The 21,367-nt window shown below is 48.7% G+C and overlaps 2 protein-coding genes across 4 annotated transcripts in view; one reads left to right on the forward strand and one right to left on the reverse strand.

Annotated features, from left to right (window-relative positions):
• The first annotated feature begins 2,409 nt into the window (after window positions 1–2,409).
• Window positions 2,410–10,813, forward strand: tecrl2a (trans-2,3-enoyl-CoA reductase-like 2a). Its single transcript, XM_062479397.1, has 13 exons — window positions 2,410–2,776; window positions 6,135–6,185; window positions 6,284–6,335; window positions 6,528–6,572; window positions 7,247–7,350; window positions 7,459–7,574; window positions 7,860–7,965; window positions 8,263–8,335; window positions 8,433–8,476; window positions 8,580–8,637; window positions 8,758–8,846; window positions 9,045–9,090; window positions 9,218–10,813. The coding sequence occupies exons 1-13, from the start codon at window positions 2,753–2,755 to the stop codon at window positions 9,343–9,345; spliced, it is 936 nt and encodes a 311-aa protein (XP_062335381.1). The 5' UTR covers window positions 2,410–2,752; the 3' UTR covers window positions 9,346–10,813.
• Window positions 10,433–21,367, reverse strand: part of LOC134034784 (retinal-specific phospholipid-transporting ATPase ABCA4-like) — a 31,447-nt gene continuing 20,512 nt past the window's right edge. For 2 of the 3 annotated variants that reach the window (XM_062479392.1, XM_062479394.1), the window contains exons 27-51: window positions 21,273–21,327; window positions 20,889–20,945; window positions 20,262–20,419; window positions 19,980–20,104; window positions 19,437–19,535; window positions 18,659–18,848; window positions 18,442–18,536; window positions 18,043–18,075; window positions 17,702–17,807; window positions 17,500–17,574; window positions 16,997–17,166; window positions 16,588–16,765; window positions 16,325–16,440; window positions 16,013–16,160; window positions 15,616–15,739; window positions 14,840–14,969; window positions 14,346–14,466; window positions 14,051–14,113; window positions 13,540–13,646; window positions 13,200–13,341; window positions 12,786–12,920; window positions 12,576–12,679; window positions 12,326–12,418; window positions 11,885–12,134; window positions 10,433–11,349 (exon numbers count right to left, since the gene is read on the reverse strand). In XM_062479392.1, coding sequence (XP_062335376.1) covers window positions 11,230–11,349; window positions 11,885–12,134; window positions 12,326–12,418; window positions 12,576–12,679; window positions 12,786–12,920; window positions 13,200–13,341; window positions 13,540–13,646; window positions 14,051–14,113; window positions 14,346–14,466; window positions 14,840–14,969; window positions 15,616–15,739; window positions 16,013–16,160; window positions 16,325–16,440; window positions 16,588–16,765; window positions 16,997–17,166; window positions 17,500–17,574; window positions 17,702–17,807; window positions 18,043–18,075; window positions 18,442–18,536; window positions 18,659–18,848; window positions 19,437–19,535; window positions 19,980–20,104; window positions 20,262–20,419; window positions 20,889–20,945; window positions 21,273–21,327 — 2,994 coding nt within the window. In that variant the 3' untranslated portion in view covers window positions 10,433–11,229. The remainder of the gene's footprint in view (window positions 11,350–11,884; window positions 12,135–12,325; window positions 12,419–12,575; window positions 12,680–12,785; window positions 12,921–13,199; window positions 13,342–13,539; window positions 13,647–14,050; window positions 14,114–14,345; window positions 14,467–14,839; window positions 14,970–15,615; window positions 15,740–16,012; window positions 16,161–16,324; window positions 16,441–16,587; window positions 16,766–16,996; window positions 17,167–17,499; window positions 17,575–17,701; window positions 17,808–18,042; window positions 18,076–18,441; window positions 18,537–18,658; window positions 18,849–19,436; window positions 19,536–19,979; window positions 20,105–20,261; window positions 20,420–20,888; window positions 20,946–21,272; window positions 21,328–21,367) is intronic. The other variant, XM_062479395.1, reaches the window with a different exon arrangement.

The following is a 21,367-nucleotide window of genomic DNA, read 5'->3' on the forward strand; positions in this document are numbered from 1 at the left end:
ACATGCCCAGGCTAGTTATCCTCTTATTGGAGAGTTGATAAGCGACGTGTGACAGGAAAGGCAGGGAGAGAGAGAGAGAGAGAGAGAGAGAGAGAGAGAGAGAGAGAGAGAGAGGGGAAGACATGCAGCACAGGGCCAAGGCTGGATTCAAACCCAGGTCACCAAGGTTATGATCTGCACACTCATCGGGTGAGCTACCAGAGCGCCCCTGAGGCCGGACAAGGCTGTCCCCACAACCCCCCCCCCCTGTCCTTCAGTGCTGCACCCCGGGGGGTCCGGGGCGGGCCGGGGGAGGGCGTGACGGCGACAGGCTGACAGGCTGACAGCCTTGAGTGCTGCCTCTGCCACCACCCTGCTCACACTCATCTCTCTCTCTTACTTCCACCGGGCTGAGTCTTCAAGAGCATCCGGTCTTCACATCCCTCCACACACAGGTGACCCTGGAGCACACACGCTCACTCTCGCACACAAACACACACACACCTCCACTGAGACAGATGCATTGGGTTGTGTACAAGTCAGCATCCGCCGGGGTTTCTCTCCACTGTGAGAGGTACACACACTGTTCTCATTAGAAGTTCACTGTCCCCAACAGCATGAGGGAGCTAACCAGCTCCGGGGCACCACACACACACACACCCGCATACTCATAAGTAAAGGCTCTTTCATGCCCTCACGTGGCCAGTGGGTGGCGTTAGTGCTTAAAATATGGTTCTCAAGAGATAAACAACACAGGTGGAGAAAGAGAGAGAGAGAGAGAGAGAGAGAGAGAGAGAGAGAGAGAGAGAGAAGGAGAGAGAGCGCAAGAAGGAAAGAGAAGGATTTACGCTAATGAAGGCAAAGCGGCACACTCTTTTTTCGTCCCGCATGGCGGAGAAGGAATCGATTGTCATCGACGCGACCCGCTTTGTCGCGCTCGATAGCAAACCACGTTACTCTCTCTCTGCATGATTTCCCTCATCGCGCTCAGAAAATGGACACCGTCATAAATCGTAGAGCGCAAGTGGTGTGAGCTCCCTGCTACGAATAGCCCCCACCTGTTTGAGTATTCCACATGCTCTGTTGGCCTGCTAACGAGACAGCCCTGGGTGCTAGCTTAGCTGCCCGCTAGCTTAGCTGCCCGCTAGCTTAGCTGTCCGCTAGCTTAGCTGCCCGCTAGCTTAGCTTCCCGCTAGCTAAGCTACCCGCTAGCTTAGCTGCCCGCTAGCTTAGCTGCCTGCTAGCTTAGCTCATGGCCTATCCTCCCCTGGTTGGCCGGTGCCTGGAGAGGTGTATAAGGCACGGGAAAGCATGTGGGGGGGGGACTGTGAACACGGCTGTCACCGCCTCCCCCCCTCGCGGCCAGTCCAAACCCCCCCCCCCAGCCCCTGCTCGCGTTGCGCAACACACACACACGTAAACACGGGGGAAACTAGAGACGGAGGGGAGAGACGGGGGTCTGTGTCTCTGTCACCTGCTGCTCCCTGCTCCCCCGGCTCAGCCCCCCCTCTCACACACACACACACGTGGTAACGTTAGCTTCATGATCCCTGTGCTACAGACAGTGATTGATATGGTTCCAGGACAAGGTAGCCTGCTTCTACAAGTACAAGTTGTACAGAGCCTCAAACACATGTGGACTGTTCTTTGTCTGTGTGCATAAAACCAAAAAATTCCACTCAGAAATGCTGTGTCTGTGTCTTATTAGTTAAAGAATAAGTGTGTATGCAGTTCTACACCCAGGCCAGGTCCTCGTCCATAAATGTGCAGTGCTAGACCCTGGCCTTGTCCTCGGCCTGGTGCAGATTTGTCTTCTGCTGCAGAGCTGCAGAGAAGTAAAGACCGCTGTTCTACACCGCCCCTCTCTCTCCCTGGGAAGATCCACAGGGATGTTCTGGAAGGAGCCAGATTATTTTAGGTTTCTCCAGTAGGGAATTCACTCTGTCTTTCTGGCTGTGTCGGCTGTCTGTGTCTCTCCCTGTCTTTCTCTCTGTCTTCATCTCCATCTCTGTCTTTCTCTGTGTGTGCAACAAGCTCTCTGTCTCTCACTCTGTTTATCTGTCTCTGTCCATCTCTCTCTTTTTCTCTCACACTGTTTGTGAGAGAAAAAGAGCCATTCTTTCTCCATATCTATTTATTGATCCATCTTTCTCTCTCCCTCTCCACGATGTTCCTAATACGCCAGACTGTTTCCTGTTTCAGCCAGCCTAGGCCATGCCAAGGGCTTCCCCCGAGCCACCCTGGCAGATTGAGAGGGGGGGGGGAGAGAGAGGGGAGAGGGGGGAGAGAGGGAGGCAGGTGGAAGAGGGGTGGAAGAGGGGTGAGGGTATAGGGTTTCTGAGGAGCTTGTGGTACCCTGCCCATTCCCTTCAGCACATAGGGAAGAGAGAGAAATGGGGAGAGAGAGAGTGAGAGTGAGAGTGAGAGATTGAGAGGGAGAGAGAGAGAGAGAAAGACTGAGAGAGCGAAAGACGGCGATAGAAAGAATGAGGGAGAGGTAAAAGGGAGAATGAGAGAGAGAGAATGAGAGCAGGAAAGAGATAGAATGAGAGAGAAAGAAAGAGAGAGAGAGAGAATAAGAAAGGGGGGATGATTGGAGAGGGGGAGAGAGGGGATAGGGAGAGAGATGTGAGGATAGAGAGGAGGGGGTCATTGCTGAATTGCTGAGATGGTTTCTGGGGCGGCAGGGCTTGCGGTGTGTGTGTGAGAGAGTGCATGTGTGTGAGAGCTTTCTCTCTCATTGAGAACAGAAGAACAGGACAAACAAGCCAAGATGAGCAGAACTACCTTCTTTGAGGTAAGACTTTATGTGCTTATTATGTTATGTATTATGTTGCCTATTTTGGTGTTAAAATCTAGGTAGGATATAAATCAGTGACAGGATTTCTTTTTTTTTATGCATAGGTTCATAAGGCCAATGTACAGTGACACATTGAAAAAACAAGTCAAAACTTATTACTTTGAGTAATATTGGGTCACATCCTTCCTTTACTGTAATGACATTTAAATTGAATGTGTGTTTGTGATTGTGAGAACTGGCTAAAGCGAATTCAATATTTTAAAAGTGTTCCTCGATGAGAAAATAGGTGGATTTTCAAAAAGTCCTCTTGTTTCAGTTTGTTTGAATATAAATCAGTTGTTTGATATGTAGCCGTCAAGACCAACCTATTGCCACGGGAAGTGATTGTTTCAGCATTTAGCTTTTGATTAATTAAAAAACTTTGCATTGGTTCTCCTGGAGGACATTTCTCGAATTGTTAAAAACTCTGCATTGGTGCGTTTGTGATGATGGAAGCTCAACTTATTTTAAGATGGGGGGGGACCCAATTATGTCTCTCTGAAATCCAAACCTGAACTACAACTCCTCCCTTTCCTCTCAGAAACTTAACCCCTTTTTTCCCAATTTCTGACTCAAATTCTTCATATTACATCACATCATAATGCTACTGGCCATTTTCCTTATTGCCCGTCTTGTTTTTGATGTGTGTGAGTACTGGGCAGCACGTGGTTCTATCCGTAGGGCCTAATCGTAAACAAGTTGATGTGTAATTCGGTACAAGAGCAACAGGCCTGCTTTCCGAGGTTGATTTACAGCCAGCATTTTTTCAGTGCAATGGAGCTGGAAGCCAGCTCACATTCCACCCTTGAGCTGAACAGGCTACTATTTGAAACCATCAAATATTAATTTTGGATCATGCAAATGAAGGAATAAACTGAATTGAAACATTCAAGAAAGGGGATTCAGAAAGTAGATTTTTTTTTGTACCTGTTTGTCGGTGCACCATTTGGGGTGCTCAGGCATTTTTCTGAGCAGAGAAACACAAGGTGGTTGCAGCTAACTAGCATGATAGCGCTCGAGTCTCCTGTCAGAACTGTCAGTCATCACTTTGAGCATCATGCTGGGAAGGTCTTGTCTATCACTCATCATTACTGGTGTATTTACAACAGTGAAGGGAAGGTTCTGACTAAATTAAGAAATCAACTGAGTGCTTTTATCGATTACTCCTCCCGATTGAAAAAAGAGCAGATTTACTGTGTGTTCTAGTTCAGGCCACAGAGGCTCTTAATGCGAGAGCAGACACACCTCAATCATCTATCTGTGTCTGTGGAGGATTCGGTAAACTGGGCATGCAAAAAGCCATTTAGAAAATTGGTCAGTTCATCTTATGGACATGTTGATGAAGACGTAAGCAAACGTATTGGTGTGTTCTTTGTGGATTTTTTCTGGTGAATAAACAACAACTTCAGTTCAAACTTTCACTACTCTCCAAGTCAAACCTCTCCTCGGTATTTCCTCCCTCAGAACAAAAACAAGAAGTTGTAAAATATTTGTTTACATTTGCAAACCCACTTAAGTACCTGGATATGTTATAATGAGTAGGCCTACATGTTTTTTTTATCATAACTTCAGTACGTCAGCTCTCTCTCTTTCTATCTCTCTTTTCTCTCTTTCTTTCTCTCTCTCTCTCTGCCTCTCCCCTTCCTCCATAACAGCAAATTTACAAAACGGTCTCAGTGTAATTAGATGTGTCAGTATTGTTGCAGACTTGCACCATGAACTATCACTTCCCTCACCTCCCTCTCCTTTCACTCTCCTCTCCCTCCTCTCCTCTTCATCCCTCTCCTTCCCCTGTCCTCCCTACCCCTCCTTCGTCCTCTCCTCTCCCTCATCTCCTCTCCCTCCTCTTCTCCTTCATCCTCTCCCTCTCCTCTTCTCCCCCTGTCCTCCCTACCCCTCCCTCCTCCTCTCTCTACCTCTCAAAGTGCGTCATCAGCAGGCTTCTGTGGTTCCCTGAGGGAGGGAGGCAGACATCTTGGATAATGAGATTTACAAGGGCACAGCGACACAGGGTACAAACAGCATTACAAGACACAGGTCTGATGACACCCCTGGCGATCTGCTGGCTTTGTAGGACAAACAAAAGCCCCCATAATGCAGCTGGGGTGGGCAGAAAACAAAACACCCAAGATGTCTCTGGTGACACAGCAGTGTCAGGAAAAACAGAAGAGGAAGACAGCTTCCGTCCACTATGGAAACAGACCTCTCCATTTATCTCTTCTCCTTGCTTTTACGCTCTCTCTCTCTCTCTCTCTCTCTCTCTCTCTCTCTCTCTCTCTCTCTCTCTCTCTCTCTCTCTCTCTCTCTCTCTCTCTCTCCCTCTCCCTCTCCCTCTCTCTCTCTCTCTCTCTCTCTCTCTTTCTCTCTCTTCAGCTGTGTATTCAGCAGATCTTCAGGTGTCCATTAAGGGGTTATTACACTCTCCAGTAAAGGGCCCATTTAGATAAGACAGCTATGCTGAGCAGAACAGTTCAGAGTGCTTTCAGGGCAAATTGCGTCGGCCAACCACCTAATCCCATCTATGCATGCTGTAGATCACAACTGACACAACATAATTAAGATTAAAAAGATCAGCGTTGCAACCTGGGGATGGGACTTAATAATATCTATCTTGGAGCAGCCAATGATTCACCCCCTGTACCCACCCAACCTGACTTGAAGGGGTGCAATAACACACACACACACACACACACAGAAAGGTGGTTCTTTTGAATGGTACGAGTAGAGTTGGTTTACCACAGCTGTGATACTGTACATTAAGATAACATTGATATTGGTGTCTGCAGAGATTCAAGGCACAATCTAATGCTTGAAAATAATGAATAGACAATTTTTATGAGAAGAAGTACAGGTCATTTTTAAATGAAGTGAATGAAAGTCTAAATGAAATTAGAGTTAAACTGTGGTGGATTTGATGTAGCTGTCAGGTTTGCTTGTTAGTTATTTCATGTACTACACCAGACACAATACAGAGGACTGCTACATCTATTTATAGGCTGTGTTGAAGCCCGTTCGTCTTCAAGTACACCTTCAAGTCCATGCTCAAGTACATCACGAAGGCGCTCCTCTCAGGATGGAGAGCTGTGCTGCTGCAGTAGCATGTAAAGGGTGAGGCAGACTGCCTATCAGGAGATTTGAAAGCTGACATGCTGATTTATCACTGGAAGAACATTTGAAGGCTCAGTGAACTGGACTCACGAGCCAGTTCCTTCTTTTACCGGAGACTCTGCCCCAAAGGCAGCCTGCAGTCTTCATGATCAGGCTTGTGAGTTCACTAGGAAGCCATCTTGACTCATGGTGGCTTTGTCACCCACAGGTGGAGATACTGGACGCCAAGACAAGGGAGCAACTTTGTTTCCTAGACAAGGTACAGCCTCTGGAGTGAAGATGTCCAGTTATTTACCAATAGATATATAAATAGATCTAGAATTGTTAACATCCCTGATTCTTGAATTTCCATCCCAGGTGGAGCCCCACTCAACAATTGGAGAGATCAAAAGTCTTTTTTCCAAATCATGTAAGAATTCATTCATTACACAGAATGTCCCGTGAACATAGAAACTTTATACCAATTGTTTCATGAAATTGATAAAGAAATATGAAGAGTACTACATAGTGATTAATTACTATCAGGCCTGAAGCCAGTGTGTGTGTGTGCGTGTGTGTATGTGTGTGTGTGTGTGCGTGGGTGTGTGTGTGTTTTCAACAGATCCTCAATGGTACCCAGCCAGACAAGCCCTTAAACTCGACCCTAGTAAGTCAAACATTTTCTGTATATTCCCTGAGATATCTCCCCTTATCAATGTGTAAACATGTTAGGTACATCTATAAATAGAATGACACAGAGTCGTGGGGTTCAAAGAAAGTCCAATAGTAAAAAGTTTACCAGCAAGGAGACAAGTTTGGTTGCGATACAAAGTTGTCTGAGTCTCTAATCATCATGTAAGACCATTTATACCCATTGGTGGAAGTTCCCCTCCACTGCATTGCAGCTGTCTCGGTGATCGATCCCAGAGTTTTCGCGCGCGTGTGTCCCTTGCAGTGGAAATTTACAACGTTTCTGACCCTTCTAGGCTGACCAACTGGCTTACTTAGTACAGATGAGCTAAGCATGTTTATAGCATCCCTAGAAAGATAAGGGTCAGCCTAGGTCAGCTTTTTTATGTAAGCCTAGTGTTACCTAGAGTTCATGTTGGAGAGCAAAAGACTGTTGAATAGCCTAATTAAAACAATTTTAAAAATACCAGAATATGGGTCAGTCTCTAAAAATGTCTTTCAATTACTGCTTGTCCTGTCCTACAAGACATAGTAAGGAGCAAGGTCACTTTGACCTCCTAGAAATAATTTGAAATTAAAAATGGATGAAAGCATAAGAGGCCTGTCCCTTAAAGAAGGTAAACATACTTCATTTCCTAAAACATTTTTCAGAGGGAAAACCTCTGAGAGATGATGAAATACTACAGAACCTGCCTGTAGGAACCACAGCAATGATGTACTTCAGAGACCTCGGGCCACAGTTAGGTTGGACCATGGTCTGTACACCTGGCCATACACTTCTCCAGTCATGATGAAAATCAACTGAAATTTCAGTTGGAGTGCTCCTTACTCAAAGTCAAACCATGTTCTGTCTCGACTGGCAGGTGTTTCTGGCTGAGTACATGGGGCCTCTGTTTATCTACCTGCTCTTCTATTTCCGTATTCCGTATATCTACACGCACAAATATGCCTTCACCTCCAGCCCCTTCCCTGTCGTCACGTAAGTTCAACATCTGAATCCCCAACAAATCGCAAAAACATCAGCTGTGATTCAAACAGTTGTTAAACCCCATCTCTCCCTCTCTCTTCCTTTCCATCTTTCACTCTCTCTTTCCTTTTCCATATCTCCGTCTTTCTCTCCCTTTCCATCTCTCCTGCTCTCTCTTCCCATCCCTCCCTCTCTCTCTCTCCCTTTCCATCTCTCCCTCATTCTCTCTCTTTCCCTTTCATCTCCCTCCCCCCCTCTCTCTCCCTCTCCATCTTACCCTCCCTCCCTGTCTCTCAGACTCGCCTGTGCCTGTCATAGTTGCCACTATGTTAAGAGGTTGATTGAGACTATCTTTGTACATCGTTTCTCTCACGGGACGATGCCACTCAAGACTATAGTCAGAGTAAGTATAAAACACAATACGCGCTGTCTGCACTTTCACGGTGTTGATAGACAGAGCTGTCCAACCCTGTTCCCGGAGAGATACCCTCTTGAAGGAACAAGGTGACACAGCCACGGTATTCAACATGACCTTTAATCATCCACTGTTTCACTCAAAACAAGGATTTCTGCTTTTTGAAACACACCAGGGTGAAGTTCTTCTTCAGCGAAAGAATACATATTAAAGTCCGATTTTTGGGGGAGGTTGGCTGGATATGTGCATTGATGCGAAACAAACGGAAACAATGTTTTCTTTCAGAACTGCTTGTATTACTGGGGCTTTGCAGCATGGCTAGCCTACTACATCAACCACCCTCTCTACACGCCCCCCTGTAAGTTTCACACAGCATCACTGCCTTTCACTGGCTCGTTGACAGACTCAAACAGACCAATGGCGTATTTACTACTCTGCTGTGTGTCTCCCTTCAGCCTACGGGGAGACGCAAGTGAACTATGCTCTGGCCATATACGTGGTATGTACCGATGACAGCTCTGTTCATAAACTCATAAACATGTTTTGAACGGGCGTATCTTTGAAGCGCTGGCCGTGTGCTGTTTGTGTTTTGGCGTTGACAGTTGTGCGAAGCTGGGAACTTCTCCATTCATCTGGCCCTCAATAACCTGCGAGGGGAAGGTCGGTTCGCGTCACTAGTTTAGGAGCGTATACTTTCTTCCTCGATACGTTTGGGTGTTTGGTATCCAAGTGTAGTATTTTGTGCTTCATCAGAAGTTGGTTTTGTGTGTTACCTCACAGGACCCAAGTGCAGAAAGTTTCCACATCCGACTAAGAACCCTTTCACCTGGCTGTTCTTCTTCGTCTCCTGTCCCAACTACACCTATGAGGTGACGCACCGTCACAGAAATAAGGATACAACAGTTGGTGTGGTGCCGGTTGTTGTGATTTAAGATGTTTTACACGGTTTAAACTGTGTGTGTGCTTGTGTGTGCTTTTATTTGTTTGTGTGTGCGAATGTATGCGTATATGTGTGTGTGTGTGTGTGGTATGTATGCGTGCCCTCGTGTGGGTGTGTGTGTGTGTAGGTAGGAGCCTGGGTGAGTCTCTCAGTCATGACCCAGTGTCTACCAGGTCAGTCACTCGCTTTCCACCTTCCTGTCACACATGTATGCACTTTAATACATGCCCTTATAAAGCATAACCCATGTCAACCACTTTGACTATCACCTTGCAGTATAACCGATCTCCCTCCCAACAGTGGCCTTGTTCAGCTTCCTGGGTTTCATCCAGATGACCATCTGGGCTAAAGGGAAGCATCACACCTACGCCAAGGAGTTTAAGGACTACCCCAGCCTCCGAAGCGCTATCCTCCCTCTTCTTCTCTGACACGAAGGAGTGAGGGCGACAGGAATGGTCTCCAGTCCTCCTGGAACCGTTCATGTTTAATTGGAGATAGGAATGATCTAGGGCCCAGGATCCGATGGTGGATGAGACACGTTCGTTGATTACCCCTGAGCCTTTGCGTATTTTGTGGAAGTAAATTGCTAATAGACACAGACATGCTAGCTTTGGCTGGCTGAATGCATAATGGTGGATGGCAACATTAGCTCAATTTGACCTTAAGGTGTATTGACTGGTGGTGACTGTATGTGTCACATTTAGAGTTATCCAGACGGCTCTCTCACCTGCCATCATGGTATGGTAGATACCATAGCCTACTCTACGACTTTGCACAGGTAAACAGTTTCATTGGTCTTGAGGGTGTGGACTCAACCACCAGTGTCTGTGTGTGGATGTGATTTTTAAATGGAGGTTTCATGGGAGTCATAACATTTTATGTTTTTTGAGTTGATAATACTCAATATATTTGTTGAAATACAACTTTGCAGTTCTCCTCATAAGAAAATATTAAACGTTATTATGTTCAGGGCTTGATGGCATTGATCTGGTAACTGATGGAGGTAAAGAAGTAATGAATGTTAAATATAGTCCCTCTCTGGGTCCTCGTAACATTTAAAAGGAGTAATTGAGGTCACTCTATGGCACATCATTATGACGTACCCATGACCTAGGGAGTCCTTGGAAAGAGTTTGATAGACCGAGTTGTGTGTGGGGGGCTTGTTTGAAAAAGAAAGTGGGTGCTAAACTGTTCAGAAAAGATGTATTATGACAGCATCATTTCACATGATGGTGTTATTTCTCTGTATCAGTCCCTTCTCCACATGTCAGCTGTTGCTACTATGAGTGGGCCTGCTACGGAACAATGTTGTGGGACAGTAATTACACAATAAATGTGTCTAATTCAATTTGTCACAATTAATTAATAAGACACTATTTGCCAATTCTCAGGTGTTTACCTATAACCTTCTGTATTGAAAGTGTATATATCAGTAAAAAGCCTACTTTTAATAATTTAAATAGCTTAAAGAAGTTATTTTTGTTTTCCAAAAACAGACAATTTGTACAAAGGTGACCGAAATTTAAAAAATATAGTACATTTAATTTACATAAAGCTCAAAATGGAGAAAATTTTACAATTTTGTCAACATTCTCTGTGTGGCCGACTAGTCAGAAAACCAAAGCACAAGTGATTATATTTTTCATTTGGTACAACTTCAGTTTGCACACATGATTAAGCGCAGAGTTACAGTACATTAAAAGCGTACAAAACACGTCATCATATCCATATGAATTTCATAGCAGCAAATGCAAACATCTATATTGCACTAATAGATTTGATCAAAAACCTTTGTAAAAAGTAAAGAAAGTGATGCAGGCATTAATAAAGTGCCACGACTACACCTTGCTCTAAGAGTATGCTTATTGTACACTTCTAATAAAAGGCCAAACAAAATGGATTGTCTTTCTTGGCATATAAAGCAGATACAGGTATATCTCTGCTTTTAACCTTCGACTGCACCTTACATTGCGAAGTCTACGCAACTCAGCCATATTCATCAGCAGTCATAATTAGTGGTAGGCTAGCACATGGTCAGGAAATACTTCAAAAGTAAAAGTTGTCTTTACGAACGTCAGTTGACCTCATCACAGCCGGTTCAGCTCAATGTTCACATTCCTTAAATACCGCACCGCAACTAACCTGCTTATTTATTTCGGAACATTCACATTCTCTTTTTACTTTACAAGACATGCCAAGTGGGTGGAGTCCCAAAATCGTTTTTCACCTTCTGCACCTAATAAGCAAACACAAGCATGTGCTCTATCACAATTTGCCAAATCACATGTCAATCAAAGCAGATGTATTGACGCTCACTTCCCCAGGCATGTCATGGGCTTGACCTTGATGTCCCGCCTCGCCCCGGCGGCTCGCGGGTGCAAAACGATGGAGTCGTCCTCGCATGACTGCTGCTTGGCAAAGTTGACAAACACCTGTGTAGACAGAAACCAGAGAGTGGGTACAGACCCAAGATGGCCAAGACAGCATGAGGCAGGGGTATTCTGGGTACGAGACGACAGCAGATGTGGAGTTTGAGGATGACCCCAGAGTGTAGCTGTCACCTGAGGAGGGGGGCTGAGTTTGAGTAAGGGTCAAGGGTCAGATTACAGAGGGGTTTTCTCACCCGTATAATTCCCGTGGCCTTCTGAGTATATTTAGTCATTTAGCAGCAGAGTATATGATGCTGAATGCGAGAGTAGACATATGCAGGGAGAGGACTCTCAAGTCTGTTCTAGTTATTTGGTGTAACATGATATGTGTAGGTCAGTTTTAAAAGCGCTGGTCAGTGGAAGTTCACCAACAAACGAAACTAGTGTCTAACTTCCCTGGTTCAACTAACTTCCAGACTTCTCATTTCATGTGAAGCAATCCTAGATTTCCTGATTCATCCCGTGTCAGAAGCACTTCCTGTCTCTCCCGGCCTCCCTCGTGCTCACCCTGGGAGGGGGGGGGGGGGGGGGGGCATACCTGGTCCAGGGTCGTCTGGGAGACGGAGTAGTCCTCAATATCCAGCCTCTCCTTGTTGGTCAGGACCAGCTGGAAGATGCGGGCCAGCGAGGAGGAGCAGATCTCGTACTGCAGGGTGTTGTGGTGCTTCTCCCTCTGGACGCACCCGGGGAACGTGCTCTCCATGAAGGCCTCGGCAGGGTTCAGGTCCGGGGGCAGGCCGGGCCTGGACGTGCCGATCTTCATGGTCACCACGTAGCCATCTCCGAACCTGAGGTGGGGGTGAGGGGAGGGGGGGTGAGGGGGAAGGGGGGGGACGATGGACAGGAGGGCAGATTTGCATGACCACCTGGTTGTGTGTTACAGGGTTAGTAGGTGGATAGGGAACAGAGGTGCCCCTCTAGCAACAACACCACGACACGAGGGTTTCGGACTGAAGGAAGAGTGGAACTGAGACCGTACTTGTATTTGAGGTGCTGGATGGTGCCCAGACACTTGAAGGTGCCGTTCACCATGATGGCCAGCCTGGTGCACAAAGCCTCGCACTCCTCCATACTGAGACACACACACACACACAGTGCTGTTAGAACATTGGGCTGAGACAACACACAAAGATGTACACACGCCTAGACACAAACACACACACATATGTAAACACAGAGATGTACACACACGTTCACACATCCACACACTCGCACACGTGCACACTTGCCTGTGTGAGGTGAGGACCACAGCTCTCCCGTCATCGATCACACTCATGATGGAGTTCCACAGGAAGCGTCGGGAGTGCGGGTCCATCCCTGTGGTGGGCTCGTCCTGGAGGATCCCACACACACACACATCACACAAATATACACACACACACGTTACACATATACACACACCCACGTCAATGTGCGTGCATCAACGCCCGTGCCCTCACCAGCAGAACCAGGGCTGGGCAGCCAATCATGGAGATGGCAGTGGAGAGCTTCCTGCGGTTTCCTCCGCTGTAGGTGCCGGTGCCGAGGCCAGCGTACTCCGACAGGCCCAGTTTGTAGATGGCCCACTCTGCCACCTGGAGGAGAGGACAGGGACCACACTGACCCCCGCTGGTGTGGAGGACTCGGTACAGCTGGGAGGTGCCTGGGTAATATCACTACGTGAGACTGAACGCTATTGTGACCCACAGTAAGGCAGGTAATATTCATTCTAGCTCTGACCCCTGCTGGTCTGGAGGACTCATTACAGCTGGGGATACACAGTTGAACTGTGCCAGTTACTGTGCAAACGTCTCTGGCACCCAAGATCCTTCACATGAATATTGTCTCCCCTTTTACCCCTGGCACCGTCTCACCCTGCTGATCTCGCACTCGGGCACCCCTCGCAGGCGGGCGTACAGGTGGAGGTGCTCTCTGCCCGTCAGAAGATCGTCCATGGCGTCAAACTGAGGGCAGTAGCCCATGTTCTGGTGCACGTCCAGGATGTTGGTCAGAACGCTGCACAGACAGGCAGATAGACAGGACGACAGAGAGGCAGACAGACAGGCCGCCAGACAGGCAGGCAGACAGACAGACAGACAGATGTAAGTGGTAGGCTCTGGCCTGTGATAACCCTGTGATCCCTCCTCCTTCTGGGATGCCCATGCACATTAGGCGCACTGGATATGCACTGCTTGTGCAGCCGGCCTGCTGTACCTGTGACCTGCTACAGAGGCTTCTCCCGACGTCACGTCGATGTCTCCGGTCAGCATCTTGAAGGTGGTGGTCTTCCCTGCTCCGTTCACCCCCAGCAGACCAAAACACTGAGGAGGAGCGGAGAAGAGGAGGAGAGGAGAGGAAGAGAAGAGGAGGAGAGGGGAGGACAGGAGGAGGAGAGGGGAGGAAAGAGGAGAGGAAGTTAGGGAGGAGATGAGACACGTCTACATGGTTCTACTTTCTCAACCCTGATCCTCGGTACCGTCAGCCATGCATGTTCTAGAAGTTTCCCTCTTCCCCAGTGTGGTCTCACACATCTGATTCATTGACATGGACTTTATCAAGCTCTGCAGAACCCTAAAAATACATAAATACCACTTCATCTGAACAGGGTGTTTTGGAAGAGTGAAACATCTAGAAACTTGCAGGGAGGGGTCCTGAGGACTAGGGTTGAGGCAGGCTGGTCTGCATCACATCTGATAGGCCTGTACGTGCGACAGGCCACACCTACCTCTCCAGGAGCCACGCCCACACAGATCCTGTCTACTGCCGGTGAGGCCGCGTGTGTATAGGTCTGGAGTGAGAGAGAGAGGGGAGAGAGGAGGAGAGGGGAGAGAGAGATAGGGAAGGACAGGGAGAGGGAAGATAGAGTGAGTGAGGCGGGAGAGAGAGAGGAGTGATAGAATAAAGATAAGATGACATCTATGTATGTACAGATGAAAAAGAAAAAAAAAAGAGAGCAATCCATCCGTGCTGTGTGTCCCGCAGGATTACCCACGATGCCTCAGGAGGGGCGGCGGCCTCACCTTGGACAGGTCTCGTATCTGAAGGATGTCCCTGCTGCTGTCGCCGTGGGTGACACGCTCTCGCTCCTCGGCTACATCCACGTCCTCCTCCACCACCAGGGGCTTCTGGAAGTCCGGCATCCTGTCACAGGTCAGGGGTCAAGGGTCAAGGGTCAGCTGTGGTAAGCGGAAGTCAACAGCTACCTGGCGAGTATTGTTGGGTCGTTTGTGAGGAAGTGTATGGTGATATCAGTCGGTCATGGGTAATCTTCAAACAGGTTCAAGCCCAGGCCACTGCGGTAAGGTAAAGGCCTCAGGGTGGTGAGGGAGGTAAAGGCCTCAGGGTGGTGAGGGAGGTAAAGGCCTCAGGGTGGTGAGGGAGGTAAAGGCCTCAGGGTGGTGAGGGAGGTAAAGGCCTCAGGGTGGTGAGGGAGGTAAAGGCCTCAGGGTGGTGAGGGAGATGTGGCGTGAGGAGAGGAGGGCTGAGGGGTGAGGGGGGAGGAGGAGTTACGTACCAGTGGTCCATGAAGAAGCGGTACTGGATGAGGACGTTGATGAAGAAATACACAAAGCCCTCGGCAGCCATGAAAACCAGGTTCTTCCCCAGAAAGTCCCAGCTGTAAGGGTCTGGACTGTACTCCTCTCCTGCGATACACACACACACACACACACACACACACAGACATGCACACACAGACAAATACACAGGCACAGACACACACACACACACACATTGATTAATCGTCCAATCTGACAGACATGAGAGAGAGCGTGATACAGCATCAGAACAGCAGCATTCTTCATCCCTCTGCTTCTCCTCACAGACAGCTGTGACATCCATGCAGATGAGAAACTCAAATTCATCTCCAGACCCCAAGCACCAGCACTGTGACCAGGCTTCTGCCACACGAACCACCGCAGGTTAAAGAGGTGTTATCAGATTATGGAGGCTGGTTCAGACCCTCAGCCTGTTCCCGGAGGGTGCTGGAGGCGAAAGTCTGACTAAATGCCCTGCAGGGTCAGGTTTCTGTCACTGCCTGGCTGACTGGGGGAGGATTAGACCTTCCCTCCACGGAATTCCCAGGAGAGTCCTGACCCTCCAAAGATGTGGGGGAGGGAGGAGGGCGAGGGTTGGAGGAGGGGGAGAGGGGTAGGGAGGAAGGCTAGGGTTGCTACAACTGGTATGTGGTGTGCGACCATTCAGGGAGAGGCCTTTAGGCCACACAACAAGGTTGAGTAGGACTGTGGGTTTAAAAATAAGTGTGTGTATGTGTGTGTGTGTGTGACTTACCGAAGCGGGCGTAGACCTCGGTCACAGCGTGGTTCATGGCCATGTCGATGAGGCCCCTGCCCAGACAATAGTGGGGGAACACTAGCAGGATTCTCTTCAGGAGCTGGTTACACTTGTACAGAGGCTGACACACAAAGGAACGCACACGGGTCATCACCTTCCAGAAGCTCCCGGTCAAGGCCCAGTGTGTGTGTGTGTGTAAGCATGTATGTGTGTGTGTGTGTGTGTGTGTGTGTGTGTGGGGGGGGGGGTGTTAGTGTGTGTGTGAGCATGAATGTGCGACCGTGCATGTGTGTGTGTGTGTGTGTGTGTGTGTGTAAGCATGTATGTGTGTGTGGGTGTGTGAGTGTGTGTGTGAGTGAGTCCATGCACCCGAGTGTTTCCGTGTGTGTCTTACGGTGGTGCTCTCAAACAGGTCCAGGATGAAGGTGATGGTGCTGCTGTTGATGCCGATGAAGAGGTTGATGCAGGACAGGGAAACGTAGGCTGTGCTGGGGACACTGAACACGTAGGACAGGGGGTACATCATCGGCGTTACCGACCACCTGAAACACACACACACACAGACACAGTCTAAATTGACCACTTCTACAGGCCAAAGAGAAGTTCAACTGTACATCTCACAGTAGAACGGAAATGACCGTTCAAGCCTCCAGGGCTGTGACGGGACCCCCCCCCCCCCCAGAGAGGTGAAAGGTCACCTACTCACCCGTACAGCATGAGTAGGGCCACCAGGGGCTCCAGGTTCCTGGGGGAGCTGTAGCACTTCTTATCGAACACCATGAAGATCCCCACCACCATCGCCACACTCGCAGAGTAGTTCACCTGACCAGGTCAAAACGCGAGTTGTTTACGTAGGAATACACAATCCGACCCGTACACGAGATAGAGGACATGAGCAAAACGGGAGGAAATGCTGGAGGACGTCAAGAAACATGGGAGGAGGACAGGAGGTAGCGTGTACACACTGACCATGTCCCACAGGAAGTTGGCCAGCCAGTAGACCAGGGGGCTGACCCCGCTGACGAACTGCAGGTGCTTGGCCTGGGTGACGCGCTCCTGGATGAGGTAGAGGAGGAAGCTGGCCGGCACGAAGGACATGGCGAAGATCACGCAGACGGCCACCATGGCGTCCACTGACGTGCTCAGACTGGGAGGGAGGGAGGGAGGGAGTGAAAGAGAGAGGGGGGAGAGGGAGAGAGGAAGGGAGGGAGAGAGAGAGAGAGAGAGAGAGAGAGAGGGAGAGAGAGAGAGAGAGAGAGAGAGAGAGAGAGAGAGAGAGAGAGAGAGAGACATTAACGGGGTCTTCCAGTAGAGAATGCGCCCTGACCCCAGATGAAGACCCCGACCAGGACAGGATCCCTGGAGCCTGATCACTCACATGGTGATCTCAGACAGCTGCTCCTTGGTGAGGTTCAGAGGGTGGTTAATGGCCGTGATGCCATACTCGTCCAGGCTGGTTCCCCTGGGCAGGCTGGCTCTCAGGATGGCGTTGTTGGCCACATTCATGAAGGCTACCATGGCATGCCAGCCCTTGTTGTTGAACCACACCTGTCAGAGGTGAACCAACATCCCACTTCAACACCAGAGTGGTTGTGGATTCGGGAGTGCAAGTTCTGCACAGTACTGTATTTTTTTAAACATTGTTCATGCTTTATTGGAGAGTTAAAGTGAAGTGACAGGAAAGCTAGGGAGAGAGAGAGAGAGAGAGAGAGAGAGAGAGAGAGAGAGAGAGAGAGAGAGAGAGAGAGAGAGAGAGAGAGAGAGAAGGGCCAAGCGGCAAAGGGCCAAGGCTAGATTCATGTTGCAGTACTACTATAAATAAACATTAGCTTAGTAACTGTAGATTCCATGTTCTGTGTTGGCTGTTAAACATCTACTTGCCTTGACATTGTTTTCTGTCTCCATGTACTTCAGGAACTCTCCTACCTCCTTCAACGTCTGCTTGGAGTGTTTACCCTGCGTTGAGGATGGGAAGAATGACCCGAGAAAGAGAAAGTTAACTGGAACGCACAAGCACACACACTCGCACACAAGCACATGCACACACACTCACAGACACACACACACACACTCCGAAACGTACCCCAGTGACATTGAGTAGGCTCCCCAGCTGTGAAGCAACATCCTGGATGGTCTTGGGCTGGATGTCCAGAACAGGGAGCTGGCCGCCAACAGATATCCCTCCATACCTGGACACCAGAGAGGGGTTAAAGGACAGACAGATCACAGGGCTCCACAACTCTGCTGTACTGCTGCCTCCCAGCCACTAGAGGGAGATACACCACCACTGTCCAGCAGGGTGTGCGGGTGTGGGACGTTTTAAAGGTACAAAAGGTAACATACCGACTGTGAAAATGACTGTGATTTACTCAAAACGAATTTAAATACTTCTAAACTATAACATGGTATTAAATAGAAACATACCTTTGTTCATTCACCCAGTATTTGCTCTTCAGACTGGAAAAGAGAGTTAACAAGACGTCATGTCTTTCGCTCATGTAGTTTGAGTGCAGCAGACTGGGATTAAGATGTTACTGTAGTTTCGGTGTTAATAGGAGTGTTAATAGGAGTGTTAATAGGAGTGTTAATAGGAGTGTTAATAGGAGTGCACACAGGGAGAACCGCTTCACAGCTCGATAAGCGATATTGCTGTGCGTCCAGCTGTGTGTCTTTGGGTCCTGAGCTATACATATCACCTGTCAACTAGCTTCATACAGTGCCTGGTACGCAAGGTAATCCAGCCACAAACAGACAGAGATTCATGATAACACTGCTGTTTTCCAAGCAGCCATGTTTGAGATTGCGTAGGTAGGCCCGCGGTACCTGGTTCTGATGAGGGCGGGGTAGGTTTTCACAAGGTAGTCCGAGGTATTCCTGCCTGTCAGGTCCATCAGAACATCCCCAGTGGATTGGATCCTCTACGAAGCACAAACACACATATTTAATTGTGAGGAGTGTGTGTGTGTCCACATGTACACTTGTGTGTATCTGTGTTCGTGTGTCCTTGTCCATGTGTGTGTGTGTGTGTGTGTGTGTGTACCTGAGGTGGCGGTAGCCCCCCAGCTCCGTCGGGGCAGACAGGCAGCATGGTGAGCTTCCTGGGGGTGCTGCACTGACAGCTGGGGGAGGGATGAACGAACGTCCACTCAGGGCCGGCCAGCATGTCGATGAGGGCCGGGTTCACCAGGGGCATCTCCCACTCTGTGGTCAGGTTGTTACAGGGGAAGTCCCTGTCAGGGCAACACACACACATTTATACACAAACACATGTATATACACACACATGCATGCATAGATATGCACACACACATATTTATACACACATGTATGTACATACTGTATATACACACACATTAGAGGGTCATGACAATCAAAACTAATAAACCCTCATTAACAACTTTAGCTGTGCCTGTATACTGGTCCTGTATTCTGGTGTACTGGTCATGTGTGCTTGTGTACTGGTCATGTGTGCTGGTTCTGGTGTACTGGTCATGTGTGCTGGTGTACTGGTCATGTGTGCTGGTTCTGGTGTACTGGTCATGTGTACTGGTGTACTGGTCATGTGTGCTGGTTCTGGTGTACTGGTCATGTGTGTGGTGTACTGGTCATGTGTGCTGGTTCTGGTGTACTGGTCATGTGTACTGGTCATGTGTGCTGGTTCTGGTGTACTGGTCATGTGTGCTGGTGTACTGGTCATCTGTGCTGGTTCTGGTGTACTGGTCATGTGTACTGGTGTACTGGTCATGTGTGCTGGTGTACTGGTCATGTGTGCTGGTTCTGGTGTACTGGTCATGTGTACTGGTGTACTGGTGACTTACTCCAGAGGTTCATCCACCATGCAGCGTGTCCCGAAGCCAGGCTTGTTCAGCAGCACCTCCCCAAAGTACCTCATCTCTGCCGTCAGAGGGCGCTCGTTACTGCAGGACCACAAGCATAGGGAGTCAGGTGGCTGAGCGGTTAGAGAATCGGGCTAGTAATCAGAAGGTTGCCGGTTCGATTCTGGCTGTGCACAATGACATTGTGTCCTTGGGCAAGGCACTTCACCAGGAAACTGAACATCACTTATTGTTTAGTCACAGCTAAACAGAACGTTTTACATTGTCAAAACTGAACAGAACTAATTACACCATCGAAACTGAACTCGACTTATTGCGTAGCCAAAACTAAACGGGCGTTTTTGACTCATCAAAACTAAACATAACTTCTCGCATCATCAAAACTAGGCAGCTAGTCCACACAGCCTGGTACGCTGCTAAATGAAAACACCACCAACTAACCCTTCACATGGTTTTAACCACGCTCACAACCAAACCATCAGCCGTCTGGTGATCAGGGATCTGGCCCAGTGGGGCGATGCCCACCTGAAGAAGGTGAACTGTCGTCCGTACATCCAGGGGCTGAGGGTGATACTGGGGTACTCCCCGAACGGAGGCACCAGGGTGGTGATCAGCAGGGCCAGGAACACAAAACTGGCAGGCAGCACGATCTGCACACCCAAGAGAACAGCAAAAAAGAGAAATTGTCCTGTTCAAATCAATGAAAAATAAGTAAGGTACCTAACGAAACAGACACAAGATTATACAACCAAAATATCCAGATACACAAAACAACATTGGAAAACTACACTTTGAGGGTGCGTTTACCTGAGCACAGAAGTCTTTGTGTGAGCGCGTGGCGTGATGAAACCTCTTGATGAGCAGAGCGAAGAACTGCTTCATGATCAGACACACCCCCTTGACCTGGTAGGAGCCCCGCCCACTTCCGTCCAGCCCACACGGCCCCTGGCCGTTAGCGTCCGGTTCTGCAACACAAACCAGACACACCCTGGGGTCACAACTACACACAGTTCAACACAAGATTCTCCTCTGAAATGCACGTTGTCACACGAAGCACAGAAAGCTCTCCTGTGAGGGGAACGGCCGCGAGCATGGCTTGGCGTGGTTCAGGCTGGCTAGTAGAGGGCAGAGGCATGTTCCAGGCTGGCTAGTTGATGGCAGAGGCATGTTCCAGGCTGGCTAGTCGAGGGCAGAGGCATGGTCCAGGCTGGCTAGTCGAGGGCAGAAGCATGTTTCAGGCTGGCTAATAGAGGGCAGAGGCATGCTCCAGGCTGGCTAATAGCCTGGCTAATAGTCTTGACTAGCCAGGCTGGCTAGTCAAGGGCAGAGGCATCTCCCAGGCTGGCTAGCCTAGAGTGGGGGCCCTAGCTGCAGCTATAGGGGTGGAGCAGAGCTGAAGCAGCTGGCAGGAGGAGAGTATATCTGGAGTGTCACCTTGGGCCACTTTCCTGTCTCCTAGGAAACTAGCTCGAGATTGCAGGAGTCTAGGGTCTGGGGAGTCAGGATTTACACAGGTCAGATTTACAATATGACACACTCGGGGACACACATTTACACACGGACACACACATTAACAAACATTAACACAGGCACACACACGGTGACACAGACATTAACACACGGATACACACATTAACACACATGGATACACACACAGACACACACACAATGAAACGCACGGATACACACACATTAACGGAAACACACTTAGACAAACAGGATGGCGCCCCCCAAAACAAATCTTCCAATCCTGACGACTGCTCTACAAGAACAATTAATGGCGCTTGACTCTTCAGATATTGTTCGTTCTTTTCTCACCTGCTGCACATTTGCGAATTGTTAATTCCCCACCAGCTGTGACTTTCAGGAATATCTGCCGGAAAACAAAAATAAGGATTTGAATAAACAACATT

Source organism: Osmerus eperlanus, chromosome 15 (genome assembly GCF_963692335.1).
Source record: "Osmerus eperlanus chromosome 15, fOsmEpe2.1, whole genome shotgun sequence".
NCBI lineage: Eukaryota > Metazoa > Chordata > Actinopteri > Osmeriformes > Osmeridae > Osmerus > Osmerus eperlanus.